The sequence below is a fragment of the Thunnus maccoyii genome, chromosome 14, assembly GCF_910596095.1.
Source record: "Thunnus maccoyii chromosome 14, fThuMac1.1, whole genome shotgun sequence".
NCBI classification, from domain to species: domain Eukaryota; kingdom Metazoa; phylum Chordata; class Actinopteri; order Scombriformes; family Scombridae; genus Thunnus; species Thunnus maccoyii.
In genome coordinates, this window is record NC_056546.1 from 25,857,624 (window position 1) to 25,883,290 (window position 25,667).

The 25,667-nt window shown below is 40.7% G+C and overlaps 1 protein-coding gene across 4 annotated transcripts in view; it reads left to right on the forward strand.

Moving 5' to 3' along the window:
• Positions 1-25,667, forward strand: part of ttc7a (tetratricopeptide repeat domain 7A) — a 57,751-nt gene that overhangs the window by 24,734 nt on the left and 7,350 nt on the right. For all 4 annotated transcript variants that reach the window (XM_042434017.1, XM_042434015.1, XM_042434018.1 and 1 more), the window contains 5 exons: positions 10-170; positions 6,718-6,834; positions 8,443-8,555; positions 9,183-9,317; positions 12,814-13,016. In XM_042434017.1, the coding sequence (XP_042289951.1) occupies positions 10-170; positions 6,718-6,834; positions 8,443-8,555; positions 9,183-9,317; positions 12,814-13,016 (729 nt within the window). The remainder of the gene's footprint in view (positions 1-9; positions 171-6,717; positions 6,835-8,442; positions 8,556-9,182; positions 9,318-12,813; positions 13,017-25,667) is intronic.

Consider the following 25,667-nt stretch of genomic DNA (forward strand, 5'->3'; position numbering starts at 1 on the left):
GTCTTCCAGGTATCGGCAGCCATGGAGCCCCTCCAGGTGGCTTTGTCTCTCCATGGAGATGACTTGCACTGCCTCCACCTGCTGATCCTGCTGCTCAGTGCTCAGAAACACCACCGCCATGCCCTGGACACCCTGAGCCTGGCCCTCAGCCAGCACCCCGACAACTTCAAGTAAATCCCACTATACCATCCCACACACACACGCAACAGAAAATGTTGGTGGAAGTGTAGAGGGTAGGGCATCAATCGATTGCTGTACGGGTGGACTTTTAAGACTTTGTATGATGTTTTTTTTAATGTGCGTGTGTGTGTGTGAGAAAGAAACTCCAGTGAGTGGTGCAGCACTAACACTAGTCCTCTCCGTAGGGATAGGGTGTCTCTGCTTCACTGTGTTGGAGGCCAAGCACACACACACACACTGCCTTATTTAGACGTGCCAGAGTAGAGGCCTGCATTGCGGTACCTATGCCCCTCATACACCCTTACCCTTTTAACACTGCAGCTCTGACCCGAGCCCTAATGCTGCTTTCTCGGCAGAACCGTCGTCCTGACATAGTAACTATCACAAGTTACTGTAATTTCTTATTTTGACATTGTATTATCTTGAATATTGATTATTTGTATTTAATTTTATAGCAAAATATCACAAGGATTATAATGGTTCAGTTTTTTCCCCAGAATTTTGTTCTTGTTTAAGGTGAAAAGTTTGAAAGAAGTAATGTCATATATCACCAAATAAGAATCCATCTCAAAATGAAATTGTTTAGCAGCAGTATAGGCAAAAAACTGTGGTTTAGGATCCTCCCATTATCTCACAGAAATGGTTCCAGTCAGACACCCTGAACGAAAATATTAAAAGATTAAAAAGATATTCATTAGCTGTGGAGGAGGCTCTATCACATCAGATGTGGACACCATTAACTGTCCAAGCCAATTATTTCACACGAACCATAATATGGAAGCATGTTGCATCATCTTTCTGATGTGTTTTCTCTCCGTTTCAAAGCACAGTAAAGCATTTCATAATACAGCCATTTGGGGTCAGTGTTGGCCTCCACGGTCCCAGCACAGACAGATGGGGTACATCCATACATCAGGAGGGAGAGGAAGAGAGATGAAATGCAGAAAAACAAGAAAATTGATGAAACAATGAAAGGAAGGACGGACATAAGAGTGGGACAGGAAGAAAACACAGAGACAGAGTGGGCGGACTGAGGAAAGATGATGGTTTTATGATTACAAGAGCTCTGTGCTGTATGTACAATTGGAAGATGAAATCTGTTCTTTCTCTGTCTAGATGCACAATCACACACATAGAGACACACACACACCTCCTCCGTAGAGACACTTGACTGCTTTGACCCATTTAAGTGCTCTTTTCCGGGCTCAGCCAATCACATCGCTCTCTGCGCCAGGAATCCCCATCGCCCCGGTAACCATGAGGTCATATGGGTAGAGCAGGCAGCATCAGTTGTTGTTCCCAAACTGTTGTTATGGAGCGAGAGAGAGACATCGAGTCAGAGAGAAAGAGAGAGAGATACCCACAAATCTGTATATCAGTAGTTTACTGAATGGAACAGCTGAATCCAAATGAATTGCTATTGAATGTTCATTAACCGTGTTATTATCTCTAAGATTTATTGAGCTGTAACTAATAATGTGTTGATGTCTAGACTACCTCATTTAATTTGACTGCTTTGGCAGTCATTTGTTTGTCATGCCAGTAAAGCATGTTTGAGAGAGAGATAGGCAGAGTAGTGTTCTGTACAGGCATTCATTTAGGCTCAAGCTATAATATAATATAATATAATATAATATAATATAATATAATATAATATAATATAATATAATATAATATAATATAACAATGCTGAAGAGTAAACTGGTTTGTGTGTAGCAGGTCTAGTCTGCTTTTAAAGCAGCCTGTCTAACATGGACAGGAGTAATGTTAAACAGTCGCCCTAAAATCTGTCATAACAAAGAAGTTATGAGTAATATCTTAAAGCTGCACTCATCAATATTTTTTTTATGAACAGTGTATCAAATAACATATGTCTAAGATGTAAAATTATAACCTGACTCTGCAGTTCTCCTTAGCTCTACGGAGCGTTTTAACCTCTTTCAGCTCCTTGTTTTGGTTTTACAACCCTCACCTGTTTCGCTTTTGTTCAGTCTCCTTTTTCCACATAGTGAAGCATTAAGCAGCTAAAGAGCCAAATATTTCCCTCAACCCAAAACAAGAGCAAAAAGGAGAGAGAATATTGGACCTTAATTCACCAGGTAGCCAGAAACATGACTCCAAATGAAAGCTAATGTTGCTTCAAATCTGAAACAGGCAAATGCCCATTCGCATCCCTCAGAAATCTCTACAGCATTTCATGTGGCTGTGTGTCAAACAAGCTGATTAGTTCATCAGACTTCCTGCTAGGAGTTTGAAACGGCCATGTTAACATTATACCCAAAACACAAACTATTATGAACTGTCATGCGATCATCTCCAAAATTACACCTGTGCATGTTTGATTACATGAAGATGGAGAAGAATGGCTCAAACAAGAAAAGGAGATTATCAATACACATTGTAAATAATGTATCCCTATAACTGAAATAGTGAAAGCAATTCTTGATATAACTCAAACCTGCAGTATGCTCATGTAAATGGGTCCAAACCCGAATAGAATTTATCGGTATCCTCGGGCTCTGTTGAGCTAGTAAGGCCGAGTTGCAGACCTCAGAGTCAGAATCAGAGAGATCGAGACAGATCGAGAGATAGATGTGGAAAGAGAGAAAGCGAGATACTGAAAGAGGGTGTTTTCCCTGTAACAAGCTCATTGAATATCATTTGCTTGGGATGTGTGAGCGAGCATCCGAGATCAAAGCTTGTATCGTGTGCGGTGTTGGGCATTCCACAACAGTTGCGTGTGTGTGTGTGTGTGTGTGTGTGTGTGTGTGTGTGTATGTGTGTGTGTGTATTTGTGTGAGGTAGGGATGGGAAGGAAGTGGGGGTGCATGTGTCTACAAGATCGTAATCTTGCACATGCATGTTTGTGTGTCACTGTGTGTGTGCATGCATGTGTGTGATCCTTGTTAGCCACTGCCTCTGCACCACAGCAAACTGTCAGCTCGCTGTAGCATACCGAATTTCTCCTTCCTCCTTTTCTCCCACATCCTCTACCCCCGGCTTCTGTCTCTTTCTCTCTCCTTCTCTATCTCTTCCTCGCTTTCTTTCTCACCCTCTCTTTCTCTCCTTGCCTCTCATCTTTTTTATCTCTCTCGTCTCCGATTCTGCCTTTTCTTTGAAATTTTAATCACCCAGTAAACAGGCATGCATTTCAATGTGAAATGGGATTCTGCTACAGATTGAGAGAGCTGAGGCAAGAGAGGGAGAAAGGAAGAGAGGGAGAGAGAGGGGGGAGGGTTGTATGTGTGTGGAAGAGAGAGAGAGAAGGAGAGAGAGAGTGATTGTGGTCTCACAGTTTGTACTAAAGAGAATGATTAATCCCAGCCTTTGATTCTGCATTCATCTAACGGGATGTTACAGCATGAGCGAGTGTGTGTGTGCGTGCATCTGTACGAGTGTGTGTATTGGCATGCACATGCATGCCAGGCTTATGCTCTACTACACAAAGCAAACATGTCCGCACAGGCTTGTGTGTGTTAATCTCTATGCATGTACTGTACATATACAGTATATATATACTTGGGTATATATGTGTGTGTGCACTTGTGTGCCTGCGTGCACCCATGTGCCTGTAGAGAATACACACTCTGATCTGTGGGAGTGCAGAATGAGTAATACTGTAGATGTACCACTTTTTCAAGGGAACATTATTAGCTATTTTTATATGGCGTTTACGCTGACACTCACTGCTCTTAGCTGGCTACCACCAAGCGTTTGCACTGAGCTACACTGCTCGCTGCCATCCGTCCTCCGACACAACGCTCTGTATACAACCGGTTCATTCCCAGGAGGCTGGAAATGACAGCCTTTGTAATCTGATGTGTAGTTTTGAGTGGTGTAATCTTGATGAAATCTATCTTTTTGCTGGAGCTGTGAGGGAACACTAGCTGCGATCAAGTGGTGTATAACAAGATGGAATAGACTCTATCCTCGGATGACTTAGATTTGATACTACTTACTATGATGTGCACAATGAATTCATGTTGTAAAGACTCATGGTGGCTTACAATGTGAGTAAATTGCAGACGTAGGTGTAAATAATAGTGCCCTCACAGAGAAAGCCAGGCCTTTATCTGAAGCAGGCTTATATCAGTGACAGGCCTTTACTCCTGATTCTTCCTGTTTTTATAGGTGTATTATATTTTACAAAGACATTTCTCTGTTTTCTAATCTTCTCCCACTGTTTTAATCTGCTGTTCATATTGTTAATTCAAATCTTTCTCAATGTTTCTTCATAATAGGTTCTACTTTTGATCCATGTTAAGATACTGTCAATGAATCTTAAAACTTCCTGCACAGATGTTTCAAATTAAAAGCCATCCAGAGGCTCTAAGGGCATAAACCCTCCCTCTCCTTATAGGCTTTTAATGTGAAGAGGGTAGACAGAGTGCACATCCAACCCCAGTTGGGTACAGGTGCATGAAAAAAACATAATACAAAGTGAAAAGAAGACTTTGTCCACACACTGAAATTTCCAAGTTTCAAAAAAGAACAATGTACTGATTCGACCTATATAGGTTCTATATACAGAAAGAAAAATGACAATTCCACCTTCAATTCGAAGATCATGTGATACAAAATACCACCCATTTTACTCAAACACTTACACATTACTATATATTATAAAAAAAAATACAACGTCCTAAAAGTAAGGAACGTAGCTCATACCTGACTTATACATATGTGATCCACATTTTTTGACATTCTTTGTAACATACTGTACATTTTTAGAATGAGCAAACATCTGCATTTTTTTCCTCTAATCAGTGACATTTTGGGGGAGCTTTCACATTTCAGTGCGCAGAAAACATCTTTTCAGTTGTAGTCTTTTAATGTGAAACATCTGCAGGAAGTGTTGAGTTTCACTGATGGGAAATTAACACATATAGAAAAAAGAGCTAAGTATAGGCAATTTGAATTAATTTGTGAATGAGAGCGGTATTTGTATTCAACTACAGATATTATTTTAAACTCTGCCATTTGAATAGTTTTGAATAGTAGTTTTATTTGAGAATTTGCAGTAAACTCAGTTTATGTGCTTTAACATAAAACATGATACACACCCACACACATACACCTTGTCACATTTCAACACTAGGATGGATTTACATCATAGAAATGCATCTAAACGCTTTGCCACACTGGTAATGGGGAGCCAAGAGACGCATGCAATCACACGCACACACTCCAGTGGACCCTTACTGGCAGGTGTATCCTTAACACAAGGTCCCTTGGCAGAACTTGTCATCCACACGTCAGAAAATCCAACCCCCTTCCTCCCACACACACTTTCTTTTTTTTTCTTTTCCAACATCCTTCCATCTTCTCCCCACACCCTCCACACACACGCACCCTTCCCCAATCGTCCAGCGACAAGTGAGTCGGTAACGAGGCGCATTTCACCGAGAGTTTTCTCCCCTGACACGAGCTTGTCTCGCTCTGTTATTGATCCTCACCCTTCCTCCACCCTTTCATCCACCTTTCCGTCCTTCCCTTCCTCCTTCCCTATCTCCCTCCCTCCCTCCCTTTCTCTCTCCTCCCCCCTCCTCATCCTCTGACAGGAGAGTACAGAATAATTGGAGGAGCCTTCAACAACAGGGAGGCAGTGGACAGCTAGGCAGGCTGGCGTCAGATGTGGTGAACACCATAGTCTCTCTGTCTCTTTCTCTTTCTCTCCCTCTCCCTCTCTCCTCACACTCATGGATGAGTGATGCCCATGACAGACTGCATCCTCTGAGAGCCCCTTCTGGCAATTACTACACACACACACACATACACACACACACATGATCACACAAACACACACGCGTTCACATCAGAGACTCCCACATCACTTAACCAGTTGTCTTCAACTAAAAGGGCTGAGCGGAAACACTCCATGGCTTCTACTCATCAACCTCTCAACACACCGCAACACACACACACACCCGCACACACGTGCACACACACTTGAAGCTTGTTGTTGACAACCAGCTTTACCCCCTGTATGTTTCCTATTGATCCACATGTGCCTCTGTCCGCATGCATCAGTGAGATGTTGATGGGTCCTAAGCACTTACACAGCTACTGTAGAAGCTCAAACACTTACACGTAGACATAACTGTGAACATGTATGCAGATTTATACGCTCCTTTATTTTTATAACCAAATAAGCAGCTGTCGGCAGCATGAGAAAATATCAGCTACTTTCCAGCTCTCTTCAGCAGAACAGGTTTCAAGTTAGATGTGCTGTTTCAGTAGGGGACACTGACAACTATTAATGTGTTTTTTGAAAATGATGTTTTGTGTTCATAGCTAATGTGATCAGTAACAATAAGAACAAGTTTGACTGGGTTTTGGCTCAACCAAACCTTCCTTCAGGTTAATTTACTTAGTTTATAGTTTGATTTCCGTAGGGGTACAAACACAACACATATTGTGCATCAGGTCCATTGCACTGTGTTTTAAGTGTACATACTGTAAGAACATGATGTGGGAATAAAACAATGAAAAGCAGCATAAGATTAAACAAACATGCCTGTGTGTTTTTTGGTCTAGTTTGCTGTTCACAAAGGTTAAGCTTGAAGAGGCCCTGTTTGGCCCAGCTGCAGCCCTGCAGACCTGTGAGGAAATGCTGCAACGCTGGCAAAGCCGCTATGATGTCAGCCGGTCCAAGTGAGTGTGCATATGTGCTTCTTTGTTTATCATATACAGTAGCATGTGCAATACCTCACTGCTCATGCGTGTTTTACTGCTACGCATGATGAGGCTGGGAGAGGGAAGCTTTTGCTGCTGTGGTATTGATTACCCATAGTGCGTGTGTCTATGTTTATGCCTATGTGTATTCATGCATTTCTGATATATCGTGACCTTGGAATTATAAGGATCTATCTGCAATCTGATTGGTTTTGAGATAGTGAGCTACAAAGTTTGCACATCATAGCAAAACTGATATGCAGTAAAATTCTTTATTATTCATCATAATGACAGAAACCCTAAAGGTAGTATGAATATATAATATCAAGGTCCTCACATTTTCAGTATTTTTATAGGAACAGGTGGATTGCAGATACTGTGGAACCTTTCACAGGAATTATAATATTTCTATCTGCAAAGGCATAACAAAAAGTCTTTCTTGAAAAAATGTACTCTTACTTTGTTGCTCTACACAAAAATCAATGCAGGGAGTTAGGATAGAAAATACATGAGTGCATATCACATCAAATCAAACATTTTCACGGACAAATTAGAAACAATAATACAGTTAATCAATTTCTGCTGATGCTTTCTCTTCTTGTTCTGTTCTTATCTTTCTTTTTCTTTGCTTTTACTGTCAAGCCTGTAGAATCCTGTAGATAGTCATCATTGTATACAAGTTATAAACAGACACCATCAAACAGCATCAGATCACTGAAATGAGGGAGCTAGCTGTTTAGCACAGTGGCTGACTGTAAAAATCTTTAAAAAAAAAAAAAAAAAAAAAAAGAAACAAGATAAAAAATGACTAATGTTTCTGAACTTAGTTGGCAGTTTTGACAGTGTAATTTATGATGTCTGATAAAATCATCAATTTTGAGGTTTCAGAACTTGTGATTGCGCACAATTTCAAGCTCTTTTCAGCTCCTTTGACCTCAGTCACAGAGCAGTGAAAGGGCTTTAAGTGCAAGTTCGACATTGTACAGAGCAAGGCTATTATTTCCAATTCTGCGCTAGCTAACACAATGTGCACTACACTGATTTTCTGCCGGGTTTAGCGGCTTAAGTATCACTAAACTGAACTTTAACCTGATATTTGCTGATCTCCACAATACACATCAAGAGGAATTAGGTCATTGACATGAGACAGAAGAGACAGCAATAATTTTATTATAAAATTTATGGTTAAATTTTGGAAAAATTTATTTTTTTCATCTTTAAATTCACGCATTTATGTATGACTTGTGTAAATAATCTCAAGCACTGTTGAAAACATGCTATTGTAGTGTGTAACATCCTTGTTAGCTGCTTTGTAAGAAAATGAAGTGTGCAAACACAGTAAAGCGCCAGAACTTGATTGGTCCTCCTGTGCACAATCCGGGCCCTGATTGGCTTTACAGAACAGAGAACCAAGTCAGAGAATAAGTTTGGAATATTTTTCAAATGACTTGGCCATTAATGGATAAATCCAAAATAACTTGTCAGAGAATAGTTTGATGAATAATTCAGAAAGCTTATAATTCTGATTTGTTCACATATGTTTGTACTGTACTGTACATGTGAATGTTGTGTGCATGTGTGTTGCAGTGAGACAGATGACAGCAGCAGTATACCGGTGGCTGAGAGGCCAGAAGTCAGCCCTGGAGCCAGGAAACCCTCCATCCACCTCACCCTGCCTGACTTCCAAGACGTCTCCACTGGTCTGCACTCTCGCTAGTTAAAATCTGTTTTATAGGGGACTGTCACTGTAGATATTTGAAATGATTATTTTAAATCAAACCCATCCTGCTTTCCCTCTGGTGGTAGGTAAATAGCAGACAGAAAGGTGAATGTATAGGTCAGTCCAAGTCCCCCAACATTTGACCTATTCTGGACTAAAACTGTTTGACTGTTTGCAACCCAGTTTTGGAGAGCAGATGTGCTCTGTAAATATCAACGATCTGACGAACCACCACACCTGTGTTTCTAGCAGGATCAGGGGGGTCATTCAGTCACAGGAAATCTATTGATGTTCTGAAAATGAACTCAGAATGAATGTTTGTTTTTCTCAGCAGCTGTCTATTCTGTCATTTTGTTATTTGGGAAATGAACAAATGATATCTGTTTCATGATCAGCCTTGTCATATTTGAAGGGTTTTGAATTGAATATAGTTTCCATGTGTTTATTATTCGGTATCTCCAACATATGTCAAAGTATTCACTCTGTTAAACTGTAATCAATTAGCCAAGCAGGATTTAGTTTCCTGCTGTCTCCTAAAAAGGAACCACAATTTTTCAATTTGTGCTATCATTCTAACAGTTTGTATTTCCTGTCCTTTCACTGTTAGGTTCGCTGAACCCTTCCTCAATTGCAGTGTCTCGTTTGGAAGCAGCACTCTCTGAAGTGTCAGACATCAGCTCCTCCCGTCGCCAAGGACCCACCTACATCTGGACGACCCTGGAACGCATTTGGCTGCAGGCTGGTATGATAGCAGCATACATGACTTATACATTTTTAAATACCTTGGAAAATTGGATTTGATACTCTTTGTATTAACAGAAACTTTCTTTTCATCCTTGATTGGGGCGCAGGGTCAGTAACCATGCAATCATATAGTATATGTCAGTTTATTTGCTGTTGAACTGAGAGGACAGAGAAACTCTGCCGTTGTATTTATTTACAATAAGCTGAAATACTTTTATGAGGAAACTTTTGGCAATCGACAGTAATCAGTTTCCATGGTTTTGTTTTTCCTAGTGAATAATAATCCCACTGGCAATTGCAAAATGAACAAGACATTGACTTCAGCCATTGAAAGGCTGTCTGCTCTGTAACTTTCATCAAAAAGACTACAGCCATAAATGTATAAAAACGATACTTAGAGAATGGTTGCGTCCACATCCATGTGTCATTTAGTTTGTTAACTCTGTTAACTCTGTCTAGTCTATTTGTTTGTCTTTTGACAATTTCTTTGGATACCCTCCGACTGGATCTGTTCTTGATTATCTTCATACATCTTCTTTTTGGCTGCTACTGAAAGAACATGGCCTTGATCCCTTTTCACAAAAAAGTAGACCAATCTTGCAATTATTTCTCGCATGACAAAAATTCTGCAGAAGGTAGTTTTGCAAGAAAATTTTAATGAAAAAAAAACAGCTCTTAGAGTTACCAACCAGTTACTGAAGTCTCATAACAGGTGATTCAGGAGAGTGCTCCATACTGATCTTGTATAACCTTGTTGTGGTATTTGACACTGGTAATCTCACCACTCTCATCTGTTCAGTGGCTTCAGTGGATTTTTGTCCTCCCAAACAGGAAAGTTATGATTTAATCTCGTCAACCAGAGAGGGAACATGTGGTGTACCTCAAGGATCAATTCTTGGACCACATGTGCCTTCAGTTAAGCATATTACTCAAATATACCTCAATAGTTAACGGTCTCAGCAGGGATAGAAACCCTCTCTCACCACAGACCCTTTTATGCTGCTATAGAGGAAATGATGCATCTAAACTAATCCAGATCAACTAAAAGGTAAATTAGAATATCTGATGGCATTCTTTGAATGAAAATCCTCCCCACACAGACTGTCCTATGCAGATGCTACTATAAAAACTGTGCAGCCTGACTATCTCACACAGCTTACTGACCTGCTTACAAGCTCAGCTGAGCTTCAGTTTCTCCGGGGAATGAAAACATTGTTTATGCACTTGGTGCAGCGTGAGCACACATTTATTCACGTTTTGAATGCTGCCGTCACAGGAATTAATGTGTGGAAAACCCTGTGATATAAGGATATCCAGTAGTTATACAACAAAACCATTTCCGCTGGAGATGATCTATTTGTAACCTTCTTTGTGTTTAATACTACATAATTGAACGTGATTACCGCAGCCATTTTCTGCTATCTCTGCCTTCACAAACAAGAGAGATTTTAACAATTTATTGGATAGAACCATTTCTGTCCAGCTGAATACTGCATACCTTATGTGGGAGTGCACACCGTACCTGCATACATGCGGCCACTGCTCTATTAAGGGCAGAATGGCAGTGATGCATACCGCTATTACTTCCACCCCTTCAGCCTTCAGTCTGCCTGTAGAAGTTCACAGGAGAGCAGAGCATTAGCAGGGAATGAAGGGAGAGGAGTATAGAGATGCTCCGCACAAACAACCCCACATCCATCCACTCAGCTGGAGTGGATGAAGCACGAGAATGGGAACAGGAATTCACACAGCAGCCAAGAGAGACTCGGAGAGAGCAATGATGCAACCAGCAGCATACCAGTGTGTTACAGTACGCTAGCTGGCTGCTGGGGATGGGATGGGTGGAGGGGCCGTGCATGGGGGTCACGTCCCCTGTGGCCTGCTGTAATTTGAAGGTTATTTTCTACGTCCAACCTTTGAACCCTACTATTCCTCTGCTGAGAACAGACAAAATAGAACATGCTTGCTGCTGATTTGAACTAAACTATATGTGTGCATTTGTGTGTGTGTGTGTGTGTGCATATGTGTATGTGTGCGTGCGTGTACATGTGAGACCAGGGGCGGCCGAGCCCCGGTCCCCTCTCCTTCCCAGCATTCCTCTTCTCATCGGTCACTTCCTCTCTCAATCTCACATCCTGATCAGCCACATAGGAAAAAGCATTTACACACGAGGCTCTTTACAAGGGATACACTTAGCCATATGCAACCTCGCAAACACACACACATACCTGCAAACATATAAAGGGACTGTATACATGCATGCACTGATCTAATAGTTTTTTTTCTGAGCTCAGGTGAAGAGCAGGGAAAGGCCTTACATAACTATAGCCGGCATTCACTGAATCCTTTTTCCCCGAAATGAAGCTATGAAAGCAAACCCTGAGGCTGGGAAATGGCTCTTTTTCATCTCACAGAGGTAGCATGCATGCAAGTATTTCCCATCTGTGCATCTATGAGACACAGGTAAACAAACAAAACATCCGCTACCAAACACACACATGGGTTCACACGGCGTTCAGGAGCAGACGGTGCATACAATGTATTTGCACAACTCAGTTTACTGTCTTTCTGTAATATACACACACTCAGTGGTATAAGTGTTTAGAGCTGAAGGCTTTCTTTCTCAGGGTTTCTCTGGGTGTTGACCCAGCGTCCGCTCATGAGAATGACTGACAGCCTCCTGCGCAGGCATCCTGTCCACACATTGGTTTGCTCCAGCCTCAGGGGAGGGTTCTCTAATCAGCTCTTTGTCTGAGGTCTTATTGGACAGTGTAGTGCTTGTAGGCGTGATTCTATGTGTGAGTGTGTGTGTGTGTGTGTGTGTGTGTGTGTGTGTGTGTGTGTGTGTGTGTCTGGGGTTTGTCCTCATCTTCCCAGCAGCAGCAGAGAAAGGAGGCAGGCAGCTTTAGTATGCGATGGCCATATTTAGGCAAGAGTTTCATGACTTCCCAGGAACTACATCGCTCCCACTCTTACTTTCGTGCTGTCCTTATGTGTGTGTGTGTGTGAGAGTGTGTGTGTGTGTGTGTGTGTGTGTGTGTGTGTGTGTGTGTGTGTGTGTGTGTGTGTGTGTGCGTGTGTGTGGATGTCCGTCCAAGTGTAGTTTTTTGTGTATTTCAGCACTGCACAGTTTACATTTTAACATGATGCTGGTGAACTCACAGTGAGGTCATCTCTCTCACTTTCACCAGTTTTTGTTGGGATTAATACACTTCTCTCCTCCTTTCTCTCTTTCCCCTGATGATCCTTTTCTCCATCTTTCCTTCATTCCTCCTTTTCTTACTCTTTTTTCCCCTTACCCCCTTCCCTTCTCCTCTTTTGCTCTTTGTCCTTTCTCCCTTTGCCCCATCTTCCCTCCGTTACTATTTTCCTTTTTCTCTCCTGTACCCCCCCCCCCCTTCTTTTTCTCCATCTTCTAACCTCTCTTACTTCCTTTCCCTCCTTTCTAAATCCCTACCTCCTACTCTCCTTTCTCTCTCCATCTCGACCTGTAGGGGAGTTGTTCATGGTGGATGGCCGGCTAAAGGAGGCCCAGTTTTGCATAGCTGAGGCCAGCTCGCTCTTCCCCAACTCACACTCAGTGCGACTGCAGCAGGGCCGCCTAGCCGAGCTCCGGGGCCAACTGGACGAAGCCAAAAGCCTGTATGACGAGGCCCTGGCCATCCATCCCACAGGAGAGCACATACTGGTCCACATGGTGAGAGCTATACAGGCTGCTAAATCAAATTAGGATTTATGTAACATTCTGCTCTGTCACACACACACACAGTCAGTGGTCAGTACACACATACAGACACACACGACATGCATAGATACACTAATATAGTTTAAGTGCTTTAATGGAGTCTATTAAATTACCATTGACGTAAGATGCGGTTCAAACATGTGCACGCACACTCGTGTGCGTGTGTGTGTATGTGTGCAGTTGTATGCTGGGGTGCATACAACTGCACACACACATCCATGCACACATTTTAAATGCTTTACTTGAGTTCACTCAATTACATTACAGTGTATGTTACGCAAGAACTTCAAAATCAAGTCAGAGTCACGCAAGCAGTCATGTACTAATACACACAAACTCCCACACATAAGAAATGTTTTTCTCAAATCCACTAAATTAAATTAAAACTTACACAAAACTCAATTCTGTCAGTTCTCCTCAACCTGCCCCCAGCACACCACACACTCCAGCCAGTTGGCTAAGAACATGTAGTTACACATATATGTCATCATACAAGATCTTTACATACCAAGCTATTGCGTCTCAAAGTGTTAATATCTGGTGTCTTATGAAAATGATGACACTTCACTGTTATGTGGAGGGCAGTAATACAGTGCTATAATGTTGGATAATAATACAACAACGGAAGAGAGAAGTGGTCTTTGCAGCATTAGTCTTTGTCTACATCACACGGAAAATGGTTGCTCCAAGTTCTGAACGAATTACAACATTGATAATGAATGTTTTTCATTATTCACAGAATTTTAACCTGTTATGATGCTATAACTTGGTGTGTAAAGATCTTGTGTAATGACACACACTGGAAACAGTACATTTTGTAGTCAACTAGCTTGCAATACACTCACATAGTATATTTACACCAATACACAGTGTGTGTTCACACATATATTTTACATGTATTTTATAGATTTTCTAAAGTACTCCAAAATGTCTGAGATTGAACTGTCATCTCTTTCTCACCAACATACCCACATACACACATTTACAGAGATATACTGTGTAAACATACTGCACATGCTGAGACACATTACACATATGCACGCACACATTTTACCGTAAATGTGTTTTTTGACACCATTTTAATATCCATTTCACTTAAAGATATTAAAGTCTGTCAGACCAAACAGCAATCACATACAGTACAGACACTCAGGAATTAAGTTTGTCTGATGGGTTCCAGGCTGGACAACACATGACTGTATACTTGGAGACATGCACATCAGAAAGACAAAAGCATTCACAAACACACACGCACACGCACACACACTAACTGTGCAGACATTCAGCTGTGTAAGCAATGATAAATGTAATGGTAAAGATATGGCAACTTCAACATAGAACCTATTAAGGGACAACTTAAATAAAATAGAATTAACCACTTTTTATACTTTTTATACAGTTTTGTGATTTACTTATTAATTTACAAACAAATAATATTCATCGGAAGATTCATATTCATACAACCACATCATACACTGAATAAATTGACAACTGTATGAGTATTTCATACAGATGACAACATTTTTGCTTTGGAAGGATGCATTAATCAATATCAGGTGGAATATCTGTGATTCCTCTCACAGTGTTAATGTGTCCTGGCATGCTTAATCAATATTTAATCAATACCTCATTAAGCTGAATCAGATGTGCTGGTGGTGGAACTGAACAAATTCCTCCCATTATTACTTTAAAAAGTCTGTTGTTAGTCTTATATAATCAAGTATACTGTATGTAGTATTAAGTGTAATCTCTTTCTGAGAAGGCACATTAATGTTAACTGAGGACATTTGTGTTTTTGTTGAGTAATTGCTGAAAAACAGAAATTATGAGGCTAGTAAGCTATCAGCTGCTAATATTAGCTCGCTAGCTGGCAGTAGTGATAGCAGCTGCTCATAATCATGACTGTTTTCCTCCTGTGAGCAGTGCTGTACTATGTCACTGTCATTTTAGCTCATTTCCTTTATGCTGCAACTTAACCAGGCACAAGATTTTGTCATTATAGTCTAAATTATAACATTATAGCACAGTTATATTCTGAGATGTTTTAATTATTTCTAGGCAAACGTCAAATTTCAGAAAATAGAAACAATCTTTAGTCCATAACCAACAAATGACAAATAGAGCTGTCAGAGATTTGCTTTCTCTTTCCTGATTCGTTCCGTTTCTTTCATCCGAGCAGATCCGAATTCAGATTTTTCAAATTCGAAATTTGCTTTATTGGCATGAATGTCACAACAACAATATTGCCAAAGCATCAAGAATCAGTGAAACAAAATACATACATTTCATAATTTAATATATTCATAAATAAAGTATTATGTATATATGTATTTATATTATTATATTATTATATCTCATTCTACCACACTATAAATATCCTCTCTCGCCCACTTCTGCCCACTCTCTCACTCAGTCTCTCTCCTAGTCTGTCTTCCAGATGATCCACTGGATTAACCACAGTTGCTCTGACCTTTGAACTCTCTCTGTTGTCATGGTGAACGGACCAGGGAGGGATATTCCTCAAATCCAAGACTCGTACTGCTTGTAGCGCTCTCACACACACGCACGTAATGCTTGTGGTCTCCATAGTGACCATAGATGTGCAGGTTGATATCTCTTTGACTAAATTACTGGGCACCTTGTTACCACATAAGGCTAATGCTTTTGCTCCTGTGCACTTTGGTGTGTGTGAGAGTGTGTGTGTGTGTGTGTGCGTGTGTGTGCGTGTGTAGAAGTGCAGTCCCGTTGGGGTAGACAGAGGTACGCGTCTCTTCCATATTTGGCCTGTGGGAGAACCAATCCCAAGGGGTGAAAAGTTGAAACAAAGCCAGCTGGCAGTGTCCTACTCTGGGTCTCTTACAGGGCAGATGTGTTCTCAGTGTGTGTGCGCATGTGCATGTGTTAAGGCATGATTGTGTGTGTGTGTGTGTGTGTGTGTGTGTGTGTGCCTTCTTTCCTCCATGGATTTGACACGTGTGGACGTTTTTTGACTATACTGTATTTGTGTGTACGTGGATTAAAGCTCAGGCGCTAGTAGGCCAAAATATAAAAATGTTGCTATATAGAACACTGTATATTTTGGATTATGTATTAGACATGCTAATGGATCAGTATGGTAAATAGTTGCATCCTTGCATTGTGATGTAGCCTAAGTGGGACAGTGTGTGGGACATTTTATTTGGAGCGCTTCCCATATTTCTGGCTTGCATCAGCCTGCTAGAATATATCCTACAGTTGCTGCTTCTCTGTGGCTCTAGCTTCATGCATTTATTTTTATACTGTATCTGCTGTGGACACTTTGTGTGCCAGTGGCCCATTTATTCTGCTGTGCCTTAAGGGGAATTCTGATTATATTCTTGGTTGATATTCTTACACTTGAGCTATTATTCTGCAAAAGTACATACTGTACTTTCCTTGAATGTCCTTAAGATCTTTTTTTATTAGGGCTACAGATAAAAGAAGATGTACTCCTGCTGTGGCTTCACAATGAAGTTCCTCTAAATTGATATGGACACACAGTCTCATCATGAAGCAGTACCTTCTACCAATGTGAAGCCTCTAGAGATTAAAAAAAAATGTAGATGCTATTTAGATTATTTTCTGGCCATTTTCCCTTAATAGGACAGCTTATAGTGTAGGAAATATAGGGAGAGAGAGAGGGGCATGACATGCAAAATTTGAATCGGGGGCAGTGTAGCTACATTACATCATATCCATCTTAACCACTAGGCCACCAGACCCCTCCCCTGCCCCTCCCCACAAAAGTGACGTTTTTACATGAACTTGAATGCAATGGTGATTTCAGCATTTGATCTTAATGTTGTATTTTCCCTATTATTTTATTTGTTTTGTTACTTTAACATATATGGTTTAGTTTTACACATTTAATTAAGTTTTCAGTAAAACTGTGTAATAACTTTAACATTAATAATAATAACTACATTTATATAGCACCTTTTAAAAACAGAGTTTACAAAGTGCTTTGACAGACAAAGCAAAAGCAGGATACTCAAAAGGCAATATAACAGAAAGCCAAACAAAAGCAAGGCAAAATTAAGGTAAAGTTAAAACAAGAAGACAAAAGAAGCAGAAACACAGCAGAGAGAAGACAAAATTATGATGAAAGATAAAGATGGTAAAAGAGATTTAAAAAAAATACTAATAAAAAGAATAAAAGCAAGAAAAAGACAACATCACATAAAAGCAAGTCTATAAAAATGGGTTTTAAGAAGTGATTTAAAGGTAGTCACTGATTCTCCGAGCCTTATCTCCTCAGACAGGTCATTCCAAAGCCAAGGGGCCCTGAAGGCAAAAGCACAGTCACCTTTAGATTTAGGCCTCGACTTTGGAATGGCCAGAAGGGCCCCACTTGAGGATCTAAGGCTGCCAACTAGCTCATATGGGATCAACATTTCTGTTATGTAGCTAGCTTGGGGCCAGACCCAAAGATGGTTTAAAAGTGATTAGTACAATTTTAAAAAAATCAATTCTAAATCGAACAGGGAGCCAGTGGAGAGAAGCCAGGATTGGGTTGACGTGATGTTGTCTGTTCAAACCAGTAAGAAATCTAGCTGCTGCATTCTGAACTAGTTGGAGGCGAGACAGTGACTTTTGGTTTATGCCAGAAAGGAGGGAGCTACAGCAGTCAAGTCTAGAGATAATAAAGGCATGAATGACTTTCCCAGGTCAGAGTGTGAGAGCATTAGTTTAATTCTGGAGATTGTTCTTATTTTAAGGAAGCAGGACTGGACAACTTTTTTGATCTGTGGTTCAAAGCTTAAATCTGAATCAATTTGTACTCCACTCTCAATGAGACTGATAGGGTTTGGGGGACTGAACAATATAATTTCAGATTTTTAGTTATTGAGTTGAAGAAAGTTTTGTGCCATCCAACAGTTGACATCACTGAGAAAATCTGTAACAGCAGGTAGGCTTTTTGTGTCACCAGGTTTCGGGGGAAGATATATCTGTGTGTCGTCTGCATAGCAATGAAAAGATTGGATGATTTGGCCAAGTGGAAGAATGTAGATAGAAAATAAAATTGAACCTAAAATTGAACCTTGTGGTACACCACAGGTAATGTGAGTTGTAGAAGATGAGTAATTAGTTGGTGACAGAGTTCTTTCTAAAAGGTAAGAATAAAACCAACTGATTGCAGTGTCCTTTGTGCCAACCAAGGTTTGAACACTGTCAATTAAAATATCATGATCTACTGTGTCAAAAGCTGCACTTAGGTCTATAAAGAATTAAAATTGAGCTCTCCCCCCTGTTAAAGAGTTCAAAACATGGCAACAGACAGGTGTGTTGTGATTAATAGATAGTTGGGATAAAACCACACTGAATAAAGCTGCTTTGTGATCAAACACTCAGAGATCCCTATTCTCAAAGTTGTCAGGGTTGAGACCACTAGACAGAACTAGGTCAAGGGTGTGGCCCTGAGAATGTGTGGGTTCTTGTATTGCCTGACTGTAAATATGTAGCAACCATTAGTCAGTATTGGAAACCCCCTGTGCATAAAATCACAACAGCATATAAGTGCTACAGTTATATACACTTTTTGTACACTTATGAGTGAATTTTAACTGTATTTGAATCAGAATCATTAACATGTTTTTAATGTGGAAAGTGGTCCTGCCAAATTGAACACAATTCTTTTTAATGTCTACAGCTGTTGATTTTTCATTCAAAATCTCTGTTCCCCTTAAAGGAATGTTTTCAACATTTTGGGAAATGCACTTATTCACCTTCTTGCTAAAAGTTACACGAGAAGACCAATACCACCCTAATATCTGTGTGTTCAATGAGGAGCTAGAGCCAGCTGGTGATTAGCTTAGTTTAAGGTAGTGCAAAGACAGGAAGCAGAGCTAAACAGCCATCCTGGCTCTCGTACACAAACAGAAGTATAAACACGACAATTTGTAGTTTTACAGGGAGTCTTGAAGTTTTGAACAGAGCCAGGCTAGTTGTTTCCCCCTGGTTCCAGTCTTTATGTTAAGCTAAGCTAACCACTGCCAGGCTTCTGCTCCAAATTTAACACACAGACATGAGTGGTATCAATCTTCTCATCTAACCTTTGGATAACTTACCATACCTACCACACTGTATGACAGTATTACATATGTTCTGTATCTGCTTGTTCAATTGAATTCTTCTTTGGGGCCGTAAGCACTGCTTGCACAGAGTGGACTATTCAAAGACAAGGCGCTATGTTTTTGTGGCTGCTCCGTGACATCAAATAGAAATATTCTAAATGTTTTGTCCATTTTTACAGACATTTCCCCAAAAGAGGTTAAACTCCACATTTGGCTTCAGCATTCATGCGGCTATATTCTTGTAATACAGTAGGAACATTGTTGTGACTGTCATTAACCAAATTTTCAAAGTACATGTGACTGACGTGAACAATTAAATTGCCTTTTCCAAAGGCAGAACAAGCACTGGTAGTACATGAGGACTTTTTGGAGGTTTCAGACAGCATTGCGTAGCTTCACCCGGGCCAACCAGAGTGGAGTGAATTCTCTCCACAGTAGCCGCAGTAAATGGGAAAAAGGGAAATGTGAGTAAGGGAAACCCATAACTGGAAGCCACACAGAAGCTCACCAGCCCCTGCGGTGTGGTGTGTAATAACACACAACCGCCATCTTCCCTTATTCACCGCACGCCACTTTATTCACCCCAGCTCTACATATTAGCATCAACCATGTCCACATGGCTTTTCGAGCGTGCATGTGTGTGTGTGTGTGTGTGTGTGTGTGTGTGTGTGTGTGTGTGTGTGTGTGTGTGTGTGTGTGTGTGTGTGTGTGTGTGTGTTTGTGTAAGAGAGAGAGGCAAATGCAGAGATCAGACAGTGACTCACAGCTCTGGTCAGCTGCTGGTATTTTTGGATTGATGAGGGTGTGGTAGTGAGGAAAAACTGTATAGGACTATGGTATGCTGTGTGTGTTTTTAAGTGTGAGTGTGCGCTAACAGTTAACTGCAGATATCTAGTTTAATTTCTCTGTCATTACAGCCCACAGGCTAAATCTAAGCTTCTATTTGTTCCTCTATCATGTTATTAGCCATGTCAGCTTTTACACATTTGGCTGTCTCCGGTGTTAACCTCATTATGGTAAGTGTTTGGCTGACGTGTGTGTATGCGTGGCATGTGGTGCATGTGTGTGCGTTCTGATGGGTAGCTGATCCTGAAACACGGCCCAGCCTTGCTTCCGGCAATGGTATGAAATGAATCTGACCCACTCCCAACATCCTCCACATCTCATCCCTCCTGCTCTCTAGTGGAGCATGTTCTGAGTCAACCACACACACAAACACCCTTAACACACACACATTTTACTTTTCCTCCTCTCCAACAGAAGCATATTCATACACAGCTTCACATATGCATGCATACTCTCAAGGACGAGGACTTGTGCTCATTGAATTAATCGCGTTCCAATTATCAAATGCCCCCCATCTCTCTCTCTCTCTCTCTGTCTCTGTCTGTCTGTCTCTCTCTCTCTCCTCTCTATGTGGATGGGGGTGGTTGTCAGCTGATTAGATAATGCAAATACATTATTTATAACACTTTGCTCATTCTCGCCGCTTTATGGGATTGCCTAGCAACCAGGGAAATATATTCTATTGAGCAAGACCTCTGATAACCAGAGAGAGAGAGATAGGGAGAGAAGGAGAGTGTGAGAGAGGAAGAAAGGAATCGGGGGGGCAAACAGAAAGACGATTGGGAGTTGGCTGGTGCCTCCGTTGCTATGTATGGCTCATCTGGGCTCACTTATTTTTTCCTTTTTCTTTGACGCCTCTCTCTTTTTTTTCACTCTATCTCTCTCTCGTTATTCATTGTTCCCAGTTTAGCTCTTCCTTGCTCGCTCACACTCTCTTCCTTCCTTCTTGTATTCTTTTTCCTTTCCTCTACGGCTCCTGTATCATCTCTTTCAGTCATTCCTTCTCTTTTCCCTTCCTGTTGCCATCTTTCCATGTGAGTGTGTATATGCAAGTGTGTGTGCGCCATGCTGACTTTTATACTGTATATGTTTATACTGTATATCTCCTCTAATCTGTAGAGAGGTAAGAATGGACTCTAGACCTATTGTAAATCTTCAATATGATATCACACCAACAAAAACTAAACTGTAAACACTGTAAAACTGAAAGGGTTGAGGTTTTAACCTCTTAAACTCCACTAAAACCTGCCAGTAGCCCAGTCACCTTATGTTGAATTCTAGTGAAGTTTCCAAAAAATATCTATTCCATTAGATGTAATGATGAAGACTAAAAAACATGGAATCTTGGGTTTCAATCTTTGACTCAGTGTACACATCATATAGCTTCAATAATAGGTTGTTACATAATACATATGATCATATCAGACAGTATGGAATAAGGTGCTTTTTAAAGCCACATAAAGCCACATAAATTTACTTTCTTGCCAAGAGTTAAATGAGAAGTCACGCAAAATATGAAGCTACATCCAGCAGCCGGTTAGCTAAACTTAGCATACAAACTGGAAACAGCGGGGAGACCCTTAGCCTGGCGCTGTCCAGTGGTAACAAAATCCACCTACCAGAACCTCTAAAGCTCACAAATTAACATGTTATATCTTGCTTGTCTAATTAGTACAAAAATAGAAGTGTAAAAATGGCAAGTTGGGCTTTTATGGGGGGATTATAGCTGTTTCTAGTCTTTATGCTAAACTGAGCTAACTGGCTGTTGACTGCAGCTTTAAGTTTAACTAACTTATAAGAGTGGTATTGATCCTCTCATTTAACTCTTGGCAAGAAAGCAAATAAGAAAATTTGCCAATATGTCAAACTACTCCTTTAAGAAAAAATAAAGGGGGAAAACTGTATGTTGAGGCATGAATGAGTCTGAAAGTTCAAGCCAACATGACTGAGGTAAATACAGCTGCCAGGGCTCACCTCACTTCTCCCTGCCTGCCCAGATTTAACCACTGACAGGATTAAAGGTTCAGGTAGAGCCTCCCTTCCTGGTTCAATGGCAGGGCATTAGGCCACTGGGTTACGCTGTGTGGATGTGTGTAGTAGATGTTCCCTAACAGGGGTTCAACAGATGGTTATTGAGTAACATAACAAGCCCTTTGGCAGTCATATCATTATGAACCTGAACTATGTCATGCTGATACTTAATCATCTCTAAATTAAAACTTCAACATAACAATTTCTAACCTTATACCTAAATCTGACTATTTATAATGTTATTCTATTTTTCTAGTTTGTCTGGTCAGTCAGAGCTCTTCAGCTCTGTAAGCAATATGGCTGGCAACAGCAGATTGCAAGTCTAAATTTAGAGTTCAGCTGTCTGTACACTGTCTAGAAGACATGAATTTATGTGCTGTTTTTTACTGGGAACTAATCCATATGACCATTTTGTCACTCATTTTGATTTTGTTTATGTCATGTATGAATGTAGTTAGCTAGCCATCTGTCTATTAGTATGTGGTCAGCTCAGTTTGGATCTACATCTAATCACGAATTGGTTTAAAGCCTATAGTTTCTAATCAGTGTGTGGCTTTATACATTAGATGAATTTGAATCCAAGTATTGGATGCAAACTATGATGCAATGAAAAGTTTCAATACTCGCTTGAGGCAGAGAAAGTTTCTGTTAATAAAGAAGCTATCCAATAATTACTATTTCCATAAATAAATCTCTGTGATGGCTGTGGTTGGTACGTTAGAATATTACAAAGTGGATTCATTTCTGTTTTTGCACAGTAGTAGTATGAATAATATCAACTGACACCCAAGAACAAAAAACTAATTTCCTCAATGCTAATCAATTCCATAATCAAATCTCTGTTGAGTGTGTTTGTGATATTCTTGATGCTGACGGAAATACACTTAATTAAATCTTGTGTATTGTTTGCAGCATTTCAAGTTTGCTTAAATTTAGCTTGAAAGACAGATGAAAACAAAAATGCCCACTTGCTCAGTTTGGCTCAGCTCAGTTTAGTTGTGCTTTAATGGCACGACAAGAAACAAACCTGCGCTGCCAAGCTCGATGGGATCAGCTGAGGTAAAACTGCAGACAGATGGCTGAGAGTAATTAAAGCAAAACCAATAGATACCAGTTTTATCAGTGTAATGCCAGAAAGGCTTGGTAGCAATCTAAATGTTCTTGAACGCATTTGTTCACTCTCCTAATACCTCCTAACTCCTAACTCTCAATACCATTTTATTCCTCATTGTGTCATACTTGTTCATTTGTCATACTGACTGAAAATCTCTTTTACTTTGCCCGGAAATCTGTCCTGTTGATCTTTCCTTGAATCATGTCCTTATTCTCCATCAAGTGATACTTAATCACAGGAGTTCAGCATTTTGCCAAGACACTTAATCACTTCCTTTCAGACAGTGAGATGAGAAGATTGAGATCAATCTCATGTCTGAGCGTTAAGTATAGCATCAGGACATTGTTAGCTAAGGTTATCTTAAAATTGTAGTATATAGTACCATTCACTTACACTGATGTGATGAAGCTACTGATGTGGAGGTGGAGTAAGACGAGGTGTGCCTCATCCAGTTGAGCTCAGAGTGCATGTAATGCAGTAAGAGTGTCTTCAATAGACCATGAGCTCATGCAGTTAAAGTCAAGTCTCTGGATATTCATCATATTTATCAAGTCTTCTGGTCATATGAAACTATAACATGGTGTCAGAAGTTGTTCCAGGTCGTCATTTTGCCACAGTCGAGGGACACCAAAGTTTTTACTAGCTGAAATCTAAGCTAAGCCACTCTTGATGACCAATCACAAGCTTATATGATATGAGCTTTGTAGTCCCAGAAAATAAAGACAAGAAGAAATTACGGGTTTGCTTGGACCCCAGTGATTTGAACGGAGCAATTTTAAGACAGCGTCACTCCATTCCTACAATGGATGAAGTTTTGAGTAAATTTGGTGGTAAGAAGATATTCACAGTGCTAAATGAAAAAGATGGCTATTGGCAAATAAAGCTAGACAAGGAGTCATTGCTACTGTGCACATTTAACACACCATGGGGAAGATATTGGTTCAAACGCCTACCATTTGGAATCAAGTCAGCAAGTGAAGTTTTCCAGCAACACAACTGTGAAACATTTTGAGACATCCAAGGAGTTCACATCATAGCTGACAACATGATCATCGTCACATCTACAGAGGGAGAATGATGAGATAATACAGACGGTGGTGGCCAGAGCAAAAGAAGCCAATGTGAAATTCAACAAAGAGAAAATACAGTATAAGGTGAGCAGTGTAAACTACATGGGCCACATTGTCATCTCAGAGGGTGTTAAGGCAGATGAGGCAAAAGTCAAGGCCTATGCATCAAGGGCACTGACAGTGACCAAAAAGTCTTCTCTGTCAAAAGATTCCATCAATATGTATATGGGATGAGGGTTAATGTTCAGTCAGACCACAAACCATTGGAAAACATCCTGAGAAAGCCACTGGGAACAGCTTCTTCCAGACTGCGGAAAATGCTGCTTCAGCTACAGCAATATGACTTAAATGTCACCTGCACACCAGGTAAAGATCTGCTGATCACTGACACACTCTCATGAGCTGTCATACCAGAACATCACACGGCAGTAGGTGACATTATGGACGAAAAAGTTGTCTATGCTTTGGAGCCAACAGATGCCTTGAGTACAGAGACTCTAGAGCAGCTCAAGGGTGAAACAAAGAAAGACGACAAAGAAAGAAATACTGTAGCTGTTGCAAGACATACACAGACATGGTTGGCCCGGTCACGAGAAGCAGGTGGACCCAAGACTGACACAATATTGGCCTATGAGACACAAAATGGCAGTGAGAGAGGGAGTAATGTTCACAGGAGACAGGATAATCCTACCAAGCACAATGGGAACAGAAATGTTACAAAAAGCTATGCACAGAAAAGACATCACACACTGTTATCATCAAAATGAAATTGGTATTCTCTAGAATAGGAATACCAAAAGAGTTAGTGTGTGACCTTGTTCCATTTGCAAGCCAGGACATGAGAAACTTTGCAATGTCATGGGGCATAAAACTCACTCATTCCAGTCTGGGTTATACACAGTCAAACAGACTAGCTGAGAGAACAGTGAGAACTGTAAACGTGCTGAAGAAAGCGCAACAAACAAACACAGACCCTCATCTTGCACTTACCCTGAGGAACACACCTGTAACAGACAAGGAGTACTACCCAGCACAAATGCTCATGGGCAGAGTCCTCAGAAGCACTCTACCCAGCTCTAGCACTGTTCTGCAGCCTGCAGTGCCCAAGGATGTACACTCAACTCTTCAAAATCTACAAAAAAGACAGCAACAGAGGAGCAAAGCAGCTTCCAGAACTGCACCCAGGTAGTACTGTTCACATGGAAACAGCACAAGGTTGGTGTCCGGCTGTGGTCAGCACATAGAGAGATGAACCACGGTCCTATGACATAGTGACATCATCTGGTCAGCACTACAGACGCAACAGAGGCCATCTGAGGAAGACACCACAAAGCACCAGATGTACTCAGAAACAGACCTAGTAGATGATGAGCAGAGACCTGCTGTACCTGCATCTGCCCATCAGACACAGGTTCAGCAGAGAGTGCTGACATCAAGTTCTCATCCTCAT